The 14,171-nt window shown below is 37.5% G+C and overlaps 1 protein-coding gene across 1 annotated transcript in view; it reads left to right on the top strand.

The window, feature by feature from the left end:
* uvrag (UV radiation resistance associated gene) overlaps positions 1–14,171 on the top strand; it is a 118,512-nt gene that overhangs the window by 27,311 nt on the left and 77,030 nt on the right. The window contains exons 7-8 of the mRNA XM_065259668.1: positions 1,020–1,125; positions 7,501–7,627. Of these exons, the coding sequence (XP_065115740.1) occupies positions 1,020–1,125; positions 7,501–7,627 (233 nt within the window). The remainder of the gene's footprint in view (positions 1–1,019; positions 1,126–7,500; positions 7,628–14,171) is intronic.

Raw genomic sequence — 14,171 nt, forward strand, 5'->3', positions numbered from 1 at the left:
TTAAGAGCGTCACCTGGTGGATAATAGCGGAAATATGGATTGCCGGAAAAACTTGTCATTGGCAGGAAAGCGGTTTCTCTTAATTGACGAGTTAAATCGTCAATGGTGAGGAAAGAATTAATAAAAACACAAATCTCCTCCCCTCCTGTAAACGATCTCTCTTTACTTCCGGTCATATGGTATTACAGGTGGACGGGGTCCAGGAAATTTTTTTAAACCATTAGCAAATAGTAACATGACCCAACTTCACGATCCAAGTCCAGCCTTACCTTTCTTTCATTTCAGAACCCGTTTTACTTTGATATACGTCCCCACGGGGAAAATAAGACAATCACTACTTCTGTTTCATGGCGACTTAAAAATTTATGAGGGCACGTTCGTTTTTAATCAAAATTTGAAAATGTACTTCCTTCCTACCTCCTCTGGCAATCATTCTCTGATGATGTCAGCTAGACAACTTGGGCGGGAGCATCTGTTAACCCCGCCCACTTTAACGGTCCATCTGTTACGAGTTCCGTTTCTAAATGGACCACCTACTTTTCTATATCCAATCAATTCGCAGTGGAAAACACAAGCCACACACACTATTTTCCTTGTGTGATATTCCGTTTCACTCTGAAATACATCACAATGTGAAAGGAAAATTGATCGCAACTTCCTGCCATGGGGACTTTAAATATTCTGCCATGTGGATAATTTGGAATACAATGGTCTTCGCGTGGCTTGTGACGAAACATTCAGTTATAAAATCTAGTCACAAGATACACAAGAACCATAGTTCATATTTGGGTGAACTATTTCTTTAATTTACTTAATGTAATCTGACTACATTTTTATGCCAAAAAACAGCAATTGATCTTGTATTAAGTTGTCATGCTATTTTCAAATGAAATACATCATGACTAAATAGTTCATTACTGCCTTTAGTGAGATTTGAAAGATGCTATACATTTTTTCATGTAGTAAAATCATATTATGACAAAGGACTCTGTCTATGTGTGTTTGTGTATTTCCTTTAGGCTACACACAGCCCAGAGGGCCATCAAACAGACTCAGGTGACCGTTCAGAAAATCGGAAAGGAAATCGAAGAGAAACTGAGGACGACAGCATCCTGCACAGAAAAGGTGAGACCTCAATAATTTAAAGTCATGGGATGTCTTGAATCTGTTCATCTGTTCTTATTTAGGATTGCTTTACTGTATACTTTATGTGTTTTATAACTACATAAATCCTTTCTAGCTTGTTTTTTTTCCTACACCTGGTACACGGTACTGGTGGTAAGACTCTGTACAGCACCTCTGCAAGTGTAAAAGAATAAATTTACAATTGCTGTATGCTTGACAGGATTTTATAGCAGATTGTCAAACTCAATTTAAAATTCAATGTTTCACTCTGAAGTGGAGATAATGTCTTTTTCACAGACTCACAGAGATGGCAGTATAAACCAGCATTTAAGCTGTCTACCATTGTAAAGACATTTTTGAGGCAATGGTAATAGCAAACAAAATTGTTAAATTAATCACACAAGGTTTGCTGAACACCCATACCGTCTGCTATTTATCTGCCAAACATATAAATATGACAGAAAAAAATGGTCAGATGTGAAATATGCACACATTGTAGCTTTGTTCTTGCATTCTGGGTGTTATTTATACAGGTGAGACTGATAGATCTATGTGGTGGTGCTGGTACCCTCGGTTTGAACAAACAGGAAGTCCCTGTGACTGAGTCATGTGTGCTATGCTATAGTACAGACAGCGGCAGTGTGGTAAATGTCCTGAACGTTGTGTATCTTGTATTACGCAGATCCTCATAAATATGTCATTAGGTGCTCTTGTATGTTTTGATGGATTTTGCGTTCCCAAATCCACTTTCACTCTGCTACGTATCACCAAAAAATCCTCTGTTTGTGTATCCACACTCACTGTATCCTTTTTAGAAAAATGAAAAGTAAACGAAGAAAAACATTTTTGACATTTTTTGAGGTGGCAGTCTAGGGCTGGGAAAACCCAGGCGTTCTGTGAGGTTTTCAAGTAGATTTTGAACTTAATAAACACTTTGAAAATATCTTCTCTCACAGCAGGCCGAAAACAGCCAGAGACTAGCTGGGTTTTTCATCCAAACGTGAAGTGAATCTTTTCGAAATTCGCAAAAAAGCGAATTAGGTGCATTTCCATCAAGTTGTTTGAGCGAATGACAGTGGTATTGGTAAGCAACAGTAATGGAGACAGAAAATGGCACTTGGGCCGGCTGTTGCTTCATTAAAGGGATAGTTCGGCCAAAAATGATATTAAACCCATGATTTATTCACCCCCAAGCTGTCCGAGTTGCATATGTCCATCGTTTTTCAGACAAACACATTTTCGGATATTTTATAAAATGTTTTAGATCTTTCAGTTGATTAAATGTAATGTTACGGGATCCACCCATAGTTCACGACCTTCAAGTCCAAAAAAAACGTGCGTCCATCCTTCACAAATTAAATCCAAACGGCTCCAGGATGATAAACAAAGGTCTTCTGAGGGTAATCCGCTCGGTGTTGTTGTAGAAATATCCATATTTAAATCTTTATTAACGAAAATAAATACCTTCCGGTAGCGCCGCCATCTTAGTCGCGTCCGCATTCAGGATGAGAGCTTACGCAGCCTACGGAGGCGACTGTGCTGCTCTGTGCCCCTGCCCTCCGAATTTGTCATACGTCACTAAGAAAAGTGCGTACACTACGCTAATACTCTCATCCTGAATGCGGACGCGACTAAGATTCAACTTTTTATTATTTTACACGAAGTCAACGAAAATTGAGCAGGACCAAAACATTTTACAGCTGAAAAAAGTTCAGCGACGACGACGTCCCAAGGATGACCGCAGTAATGACAGTGTTCTTAATATGACAAAGTAAGTGTTTTGATTAATGCCATTAATGTTTATTTTTTAATCCGTGTATACCACTAGTCAACTAAATGAATATAACATGGCAAAGGTGAATGCACATTTATATATTGATTCAATAGATTTATAGCATTTAAAAAAAAACTTGGATTTATTGCATTTTGCTGGAAAAATGATCAGTTTTTATAATAAATCTTGGAAAATCAAATTATGGATTTTTATGTTATTATAACCTAAAGATGCTTTGTGAAAGTTTGTAACAGAAAAAAGTGTTTTTCATCTTGTCACTTTCAAACTCTTTATATATGAAAACGCGCAACCTATGCTGTTTTGGCTACGCCATAGGACTTACGCACAACTATAATGAGCCTTTAAAGGTTAGGAATGTCAAAAACTTTGACAAAAGTCTGCTCAAGTCACTGATATTTAATATTTCATACTTTGTTATGTATTTTAGTGACATGTATATAATTTTAAGTGTGCCGTAGGGGCCAAAAACATTTGTGCTTGGCAGTGATTTTGTTATTCCTCATTCATGAACACACACAGATACCAGTTTGGTGTCTATTCTGGAAACAAAATTTAACTGGGTGGTTATCTGGTCTTCCTGCCTCACCAGTATGGTTTTGGACAGATTGCTGCTTACCACTTTGGCCAGGCTAAGAGCCCAGCTCGGCTGGCTAAAACCAGCAAAAATCACCTGGTTAGTTTTAAAGGGGCCATGGGACAAGACTTTTTTTAAGATGGCAAATAAATCTTTGGTGTCCCCAGAGCACATATGTAAAGTTTTAGCTCAAAATACCATATAGATAATTTATTATAGCATGTTAAAATTGCCACTTTGTAGGTGTGTGCAAAAATGTGCCGTTGAGGGTGTGTCCTTTAAAATGCAAATGAGCTGATGAAATTCAAACACTGCTCACAATGATGGTTGTTTGTTGAAATTGAAACTCAATTGTGTTGTGAATTATTTTCTCTCTCTCTTTTTCTCTGCACTAAATGGCAGTGCTGTGATTGGATAGTGCAGGTTAAGGAGCAGTATTATTATAAGAAGAGCTCCTTATGACATCATAAGGAGAGCCAACTTTCAACGACCTATTTTTCCATGTGCTTGTACAGAATGGTTTACCAAAACTAAGTTACTGGGTTGATCTTTTTCACATTTTATAGGTTGATAGAAGCACTGGGGACCCAATAATAGCACTTAAACATGGAAAAAGTCAGATTTTCATGCCATGGCCCCTTTAAATTATATTTTTAGGCAGGGATACAGATGATCTTGTGTGGTTTTAACACACATACCAATGATATGGATAATATACTGTATTACATTCCAGAAAGTCTCTGTGTAAATACGCCTTGAATTTCACTTGCTTTCTCACACACTTGTGAGTCATGAAGATTCCCTTAAGATGCCCCTATCACAAACACAAACGTCTCAATGTCTTTGATGTTAAAGTACTTAGTGTTTGTATGATGGCTCCTTCACCTGTTGAAATGTTGTTTTCTCAGGGTAAGCGGGTGCTGCTGTTGATCTTAAGCCTGTGTGTTCTCCCCTCATTTTTTATCGACATCTGTCTCATTCAATTTTAATGCTATGCGATTTTAACTTTTGTTCCCATAGGCTTGTTCGTTCCAGTGTTTTTTCGTTGGCCAGTGGGAAAGAACATGAGACACACCTTTCATTCTTACTCTTACTCAAATCTAAATGAGCCATGGATTTCCATGACATAAAATCAAGATTTGCCAAACGAATACAAAGCAGCACAGTCAGCGCAGTGTGACACATGCAATAATTTTTTTTGTTAATTTGTCAGAACTGTATAAACACTGGGGTTTTCTGTTTTCTGCATTATCAGCCAAACAATTTAAGTTAAAAGATGGCATCTCAGCATTTCTTAGCCTTTTGCATGTGCCCTTATGATTAAGGGGAGACTCCACTTTTTTTGAAAATATGCACATTTTCCAGCCCTCTAGAGTTAAACATTTGATTTTTACCGTTTTGGAATCCATTCAGCTGATCTCTGGATCTGGCGGTACCACTTTTAGCATAGCTTAGCATAATCCATTGAATCTGATTGGACCATTAGCATTGCGCTCAAAAATAACCAAAGAGTTTCGATATTTTTCCTATTTAAAACTTGACTCTTCTGTAGTTACATCGTGTACTATGACAGACGAAAAATGTTTTATCCTTTAATAGCTGGGGACTATTTTCAGGCACTGCATAATATTATTGTGCCTCCTGCAGCCATGTTACGGCAGCAAAGTCCTTGATTATTACGCCAGAATGAGAGTATAGTTCCTAGTCATATTTGCCTAGAAAATCACAACTTTTAATTTTCCGTCAGTCTTGGTACACAATGTAACTACAGACGTGTCAAGTTTTAAATAGGAAAAATATCAAAACTCTTTGGTTATTTTTGAGTGCAATGCTAATGGTCTAATCAGATTCAATGGATTATGCTAAGCTATGCTAAAAGTGGTAGCGCCAGACCCGGAGATCAGCTAAATGGATTCCAAAATGGTAAAAATCGAATGTTTAACTCCTAGGGGAGCTGGAAAATGAGCATATTTTCAAAAAAAATGGAGTGTCTCTTTACATGCCATAGTTTGTGTTCTTAAAGCTAACTAGTATAGATCATTGCATTAGCAATACCATGTATTGTGATTCGAATCTCAGGAAACATGCATGCAAATATAAAAAACAGTAAAGGTTAAATGCAATAAAAGTCACTTTGGCTCATACATTTGAGAAGGTTTCAAAAAGCAAATTGAATCAGACCTATTGTTCAAAGGAGTTAAGTTGGTCACTATATCAAATTTTATAACAAAGTTTGATTAGTGACCTAAAAATCTTCCCCTAAAACGTCATTTCTGTCTATACATTAATTTTGAATCAGTTTTACTATACTGATTTAGTAATTTAAACCTCACTGTATATTTGTAATGCACACATTTTCCCACATATGTTCACAAAATAATCCCACATTTTTCGTAGGCTGTCAGGTTTCCGTGAATTACCGTGAAGCCTCTTCCCCGCCAAAACTGAATTGGCAGGTCTATGGTGTTCTGCGAAAAATGTCAGACTTCAGGATCTGTTTACAGTAACGACTGACACTCGCGCTCAATCACAGCGGCACAACCTGCCGCGTAGGAAAGGTCAACAAGGGTCTGAAATTCCTCTGAAGTGTATCAGTTACTGCGCTTAATGAGCAAAAATCTGTTTCCAGTCTTGAAGTTATGAGAACCTGATTACAGATCAGAGCGTTCGCCTTTGAAACAACCAGACTGTCAGTTCTTACTGGCCTCAGGTCAGTGTTGAGCCTATTAGTACACTTAAGCAGTCAATCAGCATACGCACGCTCTTGACGCTATACCGGTTGTTGTTGCGCTAATTGAATTACTCGGTAATTTCTCATTATTGGGGATCAAAGTAGGCTGTGATTTATTTTGTAAGTGGATGTGTGCGCCTTTTACAGAATCCATGAAATCGTTGGATTAGTGTATTTTTTCGCATTTCCTGTCAAAACAGGAAATTGGACAGATGCACATCACAGGACCTTTTTGTTTTTTTAAATATTCATGACGAACTATGCAGCATTAGGGCTCACTTTAATTTTAAAGGACATTTTAAAATTCACATTTTTTGGGGTAAAGTGCAAGAATGTTCGTGTTTGTCGTGCCAGTGGCGATATTGGTAAACACGCAAGCTTTAAATCATCCCGTAGGGTAAGGGCTCAAGCGCTTTGAAGATATAGGACTTATCTCCGCCGTCTCTTTGATTGACAGTTCCTCAGCTGCCAAGTGCGAGAATACGAGATCTTGAGATGTTACCTTGATCTAACGTGAGATTGCTCGGTTACTTCCACTCTGTTTCCCCAACACCCTGCATGTCGTCAGTCATGTGTGTTATGTTTGCACACACTTGCATGGTTACTACCATTTCTGCATGTACTAATATTTATTTATTTTAAATTCTACTTGTGTGTTTGTGTGTTACGCGTTGGGAGCTGGAGGCAATGTGGACCTAGCGTTTGAAGATCCTCCATCCTGCTCCGCGTTAGACTCCGTAGTGCAGGTTTTGATAGCGATCACCACCACCAATCATAGAGTCTGAAGATACAGCGAACGTTCTTTTCATGTTATCTCCTCACTCCCCCTTTTCTCTTTTTATCTTTTTTCTATCCCACTTTCACCCTCGTCACATCGCTGTTCCTCATTAGGGCGTTTGGCTCGCTAACAGTCCCGAAAGCCGCAGGGCAGTAGATGTAGATTAGATAGATCTGCCGTGGACTCAAGTGCGCTGGTTGCTGGAGAATAAGGGGAACGGGAAGATCTGTCGTAATCTGCTTTAAAAAAAATCATCCCCTGTTTTTAGCACATTAATGTGAATTTATGGTATCCGGTTTCTTTCCAAGGCGAATATACTTTATTTTTGCCTGTTGATTGAGTACTAAAATTTGCATACTAGAACTAATCCAAGAGCTATATTTTACTCCCGTTTAAACATTCTTATCTTAATAACTTCACTCAAGAGAGTTGGTGTCGGGTGGAATGAAAAAGAGGAAGCTTTTATTCATCAAAAATATCCATATTTTCTCTCGCAGAAGAAGGAGAGGGAATGCATGCAGCTGCGTATCGGCATCCTGAGATGTGAACTGGAGAGACAGAAAAAGGCTCTGACTAGAGAGATGGATGTGCTGCAGAAAGAAAGAGCACAGCTACAAAAGAAAGGTAAGCATAATGCGACTAAAATTCAAGGAAACTTTTACGTTGTACTAACTGCATTTTGCAGGTACTTTTATCCAAAGCGCCTTATCACAATGTGTATGATCGAACCCATGTGTGTCAGAACTATTATATGTGGGACATGACCCACCCACTTTTTTAAAGTCCAATGATATTGGACCCACTTAATTCAGTTCCACTTTAAAGCTATAGCCTTGACTTTGACGACGCTGCTGCTTCCTCAAATCCATTCCATTTGCCTCATGTAAGCCCAATTTATAGTCGTGCGTAAGCTCTACGCTGTAGGTTATCCGTAGCCTGTGTGTAGCCTGACCTCCAGGCGCGCGTCAAAGCGTCTTCACATTGACTTAACATTGAAATCACTTGCGCTTGACGCCTCTATCGCGGCTGGTCTGAATGCAGCATTAGGCTATAAAAGCAACTGTTTAATTAGAAGGCACCAGAATACAAGAAAATGGCATCTACTTCAGTAAAGGTTTTGGACCCACACAACATTTTTGGCTTTCGACGCCCATAATTGAACCCATGACTTTTGTGCTGTTAAAGGAATACTTTAGCCAAGTATCAAAATTACCCTCATGATTTACCCTCAAGCAATCCAAAATTGCATGCAAGATGTCCATCATCTTTCAAACGAACACATTTGGAGTTAGGTCTGGACAAAAAAATAGATTTTTCGATTAATCGTTTTTTTTTGGTCGATTCAAAATCGATTCTCAATATCATGAATGATATTCAGATGTACTACATTAGACATGTTGCTACATCACGTGACATACGTCGTCATCACGTCATGTCATTCCAGCGCGAAAACAGCCGCATGCCTCTTCTTCTTCGTTGGATAACTCCTCTCCCGGGGCATCATGGGATAGTGAAGTGTCCATCGTATGCACACTGCAAAATCTAACCGGAAGTAGTATGTCATCCGGGTACTTTTACGCATACTGTTTTTCGAATACTATCTATTCCGGACATACTACTCGCCTCGCTTACTGCTTTTCGCGTACTATATAGTATGAAGTAGGCGTTTTCGGACGCAGCATACGTGCTTAAAATGACGGTTTCAGGTGCTTCGTTGACGTTGATGCTACATTTACATTAAAAGACGACGCGGATAGTGTTGTGAACAAGAACAAAGCTATATGCGTGATTTGTAATGCAGAGGTGAAATGCTGTAGTAATAGTAAATCTATATTCATTGAGTTGAATCAGAATCAAAAATCGAACCGAGAACCGAAATAGACAACTTCTGACTTTAAAACCCCCAAAAAGTGCATCATCCTTCACAGAGGTAATCCACATGGCTTCTGCAGGTCATTGATGCGATCTTCTGAGGAAAAATATCCATGTTTCAAACATTATAATCTGTAATATCTAGCTTCCGCTAACGACACTATCTTGGAGCAATGTGGATTACTTCTGTGAAGGCCGGATGCACTTTTTTGGGGTTTACAGTCAGGAGTTGCTCCCTGATCCTTGTTTTCTACTATTATAAAGCTTGGAAGAGTAAAGACATTTCCTAAAATAACTCCAAATGTGCTTGTCTGAAAGATGATGGGTGGAGTTTCGCTTTAAGGCAATGCTCTATCAATTAAGCTACTGGAACACAATACACTTTTATGTCACACATATTACACTCCTTTCTTTTTAGCTTTCTCTATCTTTATTTTCTCCCTTCCATCCATTCTTCCTTCTATTTATTATTTTCTCCTTTTTTTCATCCTTTTCCAACAGTTTTATTGTTACACACAGTGGTTTATAAACATCTGCAAAAAGGACAAGTTTCTCTTCTAAAACAGTGTGTTGTGAAAGTTTTATTTTTCACTGGTTTAACATCCTGTGTGTTCCAGCTCTTGTAATTCTGCAGTCTCTCCTTATGTTCAATGTCTTACTGTAGAGCAGACTCGCCATTCTCTCACGTTACTCCACATTGCTTCCTTCAAAGATCAATTGAGAAGGCTGTGTTTATCCAGACCTTAAGTTCCTCGCTGGCCCATTCGTCACGGCCTCCTGCCATTCGTGTTCGATTTCGAAATCCCGCTCTTTTTCTTTGTTAAATGTTGTGGGTGGGCAGGAGGTGTGAAGAGGTTTTTTTGATTGATGTGGTGGTTGGTGTTTGACTAGAGGGTTGGGCCGCGCACTGCACATTCATAAAGAACACAACTTATACACGCACACTTGCACATCGGTAATGATTGAATGTCCTGGCACTTGCCATCCCATAGTGCATTGTGTTCATGACCTCCTCATCTGTGGAGACAAACAACGGATTTGGGGTTCAGGGAAAGGTCTGCCTTTAGCTTGTTGGAGATGGATGAGGCCTCTTCAGATAGAAGACGGTTCTGACTGGAGGAGCCTGTCTGGACTCGAGCTGCAGGGAGCGGCCCGGCTTCACATTCATACACAGTGAAGAAGCAGAGATGTGTGTTTGAACTGGAGAGAGGAATAGATGATGTTCACCTGATTCATTTCTTTCTTTTTTCATCCATTTCTTTAATTCTTTCTTCATCCATTTCTTTCTGTCTGTTTTTCTTTCTGTCCGTCTGTTTTTCTTTCTGTCCCTCTGTTTTTCTTTCTTTTTGTCTGTCTGTCTGTCTGTCTGTCTGTCTTCTTTCTTTCTTTCTTTCTTTCTTTCTTTCTATCTTTCTTTCTTTCTTTCCTTTCTTTCTTTCCTTTCTTTCCTTTCTTTTCTTTCCTTCCCCATCCATCCATCTCTTTTTCTTTTTTTCTTTCTTTCTTTCCCAATACATCCATCCATCTATTTCTTTCTTTCGTTCTTTCTTTCTTTCTTTCTTTCCCATCCATCCATTTCTTTCTTTCTTTCTTTCTTTCTTTCTTTCTCTCTTTTCTTTCTTTTTTTCTTTCTTTCTTTCTTTCTTTCTTTCTTTCTTTCTTTCTTTCTTTCTTTCTTTCCTCCATTCTTTCTTTCTTTCCTTCCTTCCTTCTCTATCCATTTCATTTTCCATTTTCTGTCTTTCTTTCTTTCTTCCTTCCTTCCTTCCTTCCTTTCTTCCTTCCTTCCTTCCATCTTGTCCTCCCATTTTCTCTTTCCTCCCATCTATCCATCTTTCCTTTCTTTTTATTCTTTTTCTGTTTACTTCTTTCTTTCCCCCATGCATCCATCCATCCATTTTCTTTTTTTCATTCTTCCTTTATTCCTTTCCTCCATTCTTGCTTTTTATTGTTTCTTCCTTTTTTCTTTTTCCTTCCTTTCTTCATTCCTTCCATCCATCCATCCATTTTTATTTTTTCTGTTTATTTCTTTTTTGTTTACTTCTTTCTTTTTTCTTTTTACTCTTTTTTTTTTCTTTCTTTACTTTCTTTCTTTCTATGCTCATTTCTTCTCCATCAATTTCATTTTCCATTTTCTGTCTTCCTTCCTTCCTTCCTTCCTTCCATCCTGTCTTCCCCTTTTCTCTTTCCTTCCATTTATCCATCTTTCCTTTTATTTTTCTGTTTACTTCTTTCTTTCCCCATGCATCCATCCATCCATCCATTTCCATTTTTCCATTCATCCTTTCTTCCTTTTCTCCATTCTTTCTTTTTTATTCTTTTTTCCTTTGTTCTCTTTTTTTCCATCCATCCATTCATCTTTCCTTTTTGTATTTTTTCTGTTTATTTCTTTTTCTGTTTACATTCTTTCTTTGTACTCTTTCTTTCTTTCTTTCTTTCTTTCTTTCTTTCTTTCTTTCTTTCTTTCTTTCTTTCTTTCTTTCTTTCCTTCCTTCCTTCCTTCCTTCCTTCCTTCCTTCCTTCCTTCCTTCCTTCCTTCCTTCCTTCCTTCCTTCCTTCCTTCCTTCCTTCCTTCCTTCCTTCCTTCCTTCCTTCCTTCCTTCCCTCCTTCCCTCCTTCCTTCCTTCCTTCCTTCCTTCCTTCCTTCCTTCCTTCCTTCCTTCACTTTTTCTTTTTCCTTCCATCTATCCATCTTTCCTTTTCTGTTTACTTCTTTCTTTCACCTTCCATCCATTTTCTTTCTTTCATTCTTCCTTCCTTCCTTCCTTCCCTATATTTTTCCTTTTTTCATTATTTCTTCCTTTTTTCTCTTTCCTTACATCCATCCATCCATCCATCCATCTTTCCTTTATTTTTAACTTTTCTGTTTTATTTTTTTTCTGTTTACTTCTTTCTTTCTTTTTTTCTGTCCCCATCCATCAATTTCTTTCCTTTTATTCTTCCTATTTTTCCTTCTTTCATTCTTTCTTTTTACTCTTTTTTTTCTTTCTTTCTTTCTTTCTTTCTTTCTTTCTTTCTTTCTTTCTCCATCCATCATCCATCCATTTCTTTCTTTTTTCTTCCTTCATTTCTTCCTTCTATATTAATTTCATTGTCCATCCATTTCTTTCTTTCTCCATCCATCCATCTATCCTTCAACTCTTTATTTTTTCAATCTCTCTCCCTGTCCTTTTATATTAATACCTCTGTTAACTCCTGATCACGCAGCACGCAGCACGCAGCATGCTATCCAGACGCTGCTCAAGCTTTTCGAATTTAACTTGAAAAGACTCTTTAAAAATTAAAACTAAGCTTCACAAACTAAAGGAAAAGAAAAATGCCGCCGAAAATGAAAATTGATGAAATGGAGGAAATAAAGAAATCATTGAGTTTTATGTCGGAAGAGTTGAGCAAAGTCTCTAAACAACAAACAAAACTCATGGAGCTAATGGACGAAGTGAAACTCCTTAAAACAATAATAAAAGAAAAGGATGAACGGATTATGAATCTGGAAAGGAAAGTTGACGATTTGGAACAATACACCCGTATGGAGGATATAATCATAACCGGATTGGAGACACGACATCGAACGTATGCCAGAGCGGCAGCGAGTGTTGATAAAGGTGAGGACGCACCGGCTCATGAACTACAAACATTAGAACAACAAATAATACAGTTCTTCAACAATCTCAACATGCCGATTAAAAGTAATGACATCGCTGCTTGCCATACGTTTCCTAAAAGGGAAAATGGAAAGGCGAATATTGTAGTTCGCTTCATTAATCGCAAAAGCAAATTGGAATTGCTCAAGGAAGCAAAGAAATTGTCTGGAACCGGAGTTTACATAAATGAACATTTGACTAAAAAGAATGCTGATATAGCACGACAAGCGCGTATTCTCCGACGACAAAATAAAATACAGGCAACTTGGACAAGAAATTGTAAAGTTATGATTCGTCAAATTGGTCCTCCAGAATCTGCAAAAGTCATATGGATAAAAGAACCCAAGGACTTGGATCCATACAGGAATTAAATCTCAAAACGGTGTACTATGTGAATCTCTCTGATAATCAATTGCCGAATGTGATAATGAAAGTTTACTCAACATGACTGAAGTGTTAAAAAATTCTACTCCAACTTCAGATGATGGAAATGACACGGAATACGATCAATCCGGAACATCTAACTGCGATGCGATGAAAGAAACACGCAGTATAAACATGAAGTGTTTTGAGTTTACTGATTATAAGAATTACGACATGGAGAATGAAATTGATCCAGAGAACCATTTTTACACAAACAATTGCAACTGTGAGTATTACACGAACGAACAATTCAAATCTACTATAAAGATGCATAATGCTTTATCAATAATACACTTCAACAGTCGAAGCTTGTATACCAACTTTGGGGAAATTAAGGACTACTTAAAACAATTTCCTAATTTTCACATCATTGCTTTCTCAGAGACTTGGTTAAATGTAAATAGAGAATGTGACACCAAACTTGATGGGTATGATTTATACAATGTGAATAGAACCAACAAAAAAGGAGGTGGGGTAGCTTTATATGTATGTAGTGAGTTTAATAGTAAAATAGTAAAAAATATGACAACAAAAATAGACAATATTATGGAATGTGTCACTGTGGAAATAATGGTTAAAAAATTGCAAACGATCCGGGTAAGCTGTATATATAGGGCTCCAGGGTCATGTATTGATACATTTAACAGTAAAATTGTGGAAATGTTTGATATGTCAAAGGTAACCTTTGTTTGTGGTGATTTCAACATTGATTTATTGAATGCGTCTAAATTACAAACACATAGAAACTTCATGGATACTATGTTTAGTTTAGGTTTTTTTCCCACTATTATAAAACCATCAAGAATTACAGCCAATAGTTCAACATTAATTGACAATATTTTTACAAATGTAGTTCATAGTAGAATAGAAAGTGGTCTCCTTATAAATGATATAAGTGATCATTTACCTGTCTTCAGTACACTTCAACATTTTTTTCAGAATCAAAAAGTAAAAAAACAAGGGGAATATAATTTAAAACGACTTAGAACCACAGCTTCCATAAAAGCCTTTAAACATGAACTAAGTGTACAGACCTGGAATGAAGTCTACTCAATTAATGATCCAAATGAATCTTATGATAACTTTTTGTCTATTTTTACCCATTTACTCAACAAACATTGTCCTATGCGCATACAAAAACAGTCAAAGTATGAAGCTAAACCCTGGATCACTAAAGGACTCCAAAATGCATGTAACAAGAAGAATCTTTTATATAAATTTTTTTTAGAAAA

This window comes from Paramisgurnus dabryanus, chromosome 10 (genome assembly GCF_030506205.2).
Source record: "Paramisgurnus dabryanus chromosome 10, PD_genome_1.1, whole genome shotgun sequence".
In the NCBI taxonomy this organism is placed as follows: domain Eukaryota; kingdom Metazoa; phylum Chordata; class Actinopteri; order Cypriniformes; family Cobitidae; genus Paramisgurnus; species Paramisgurnus dabryanus.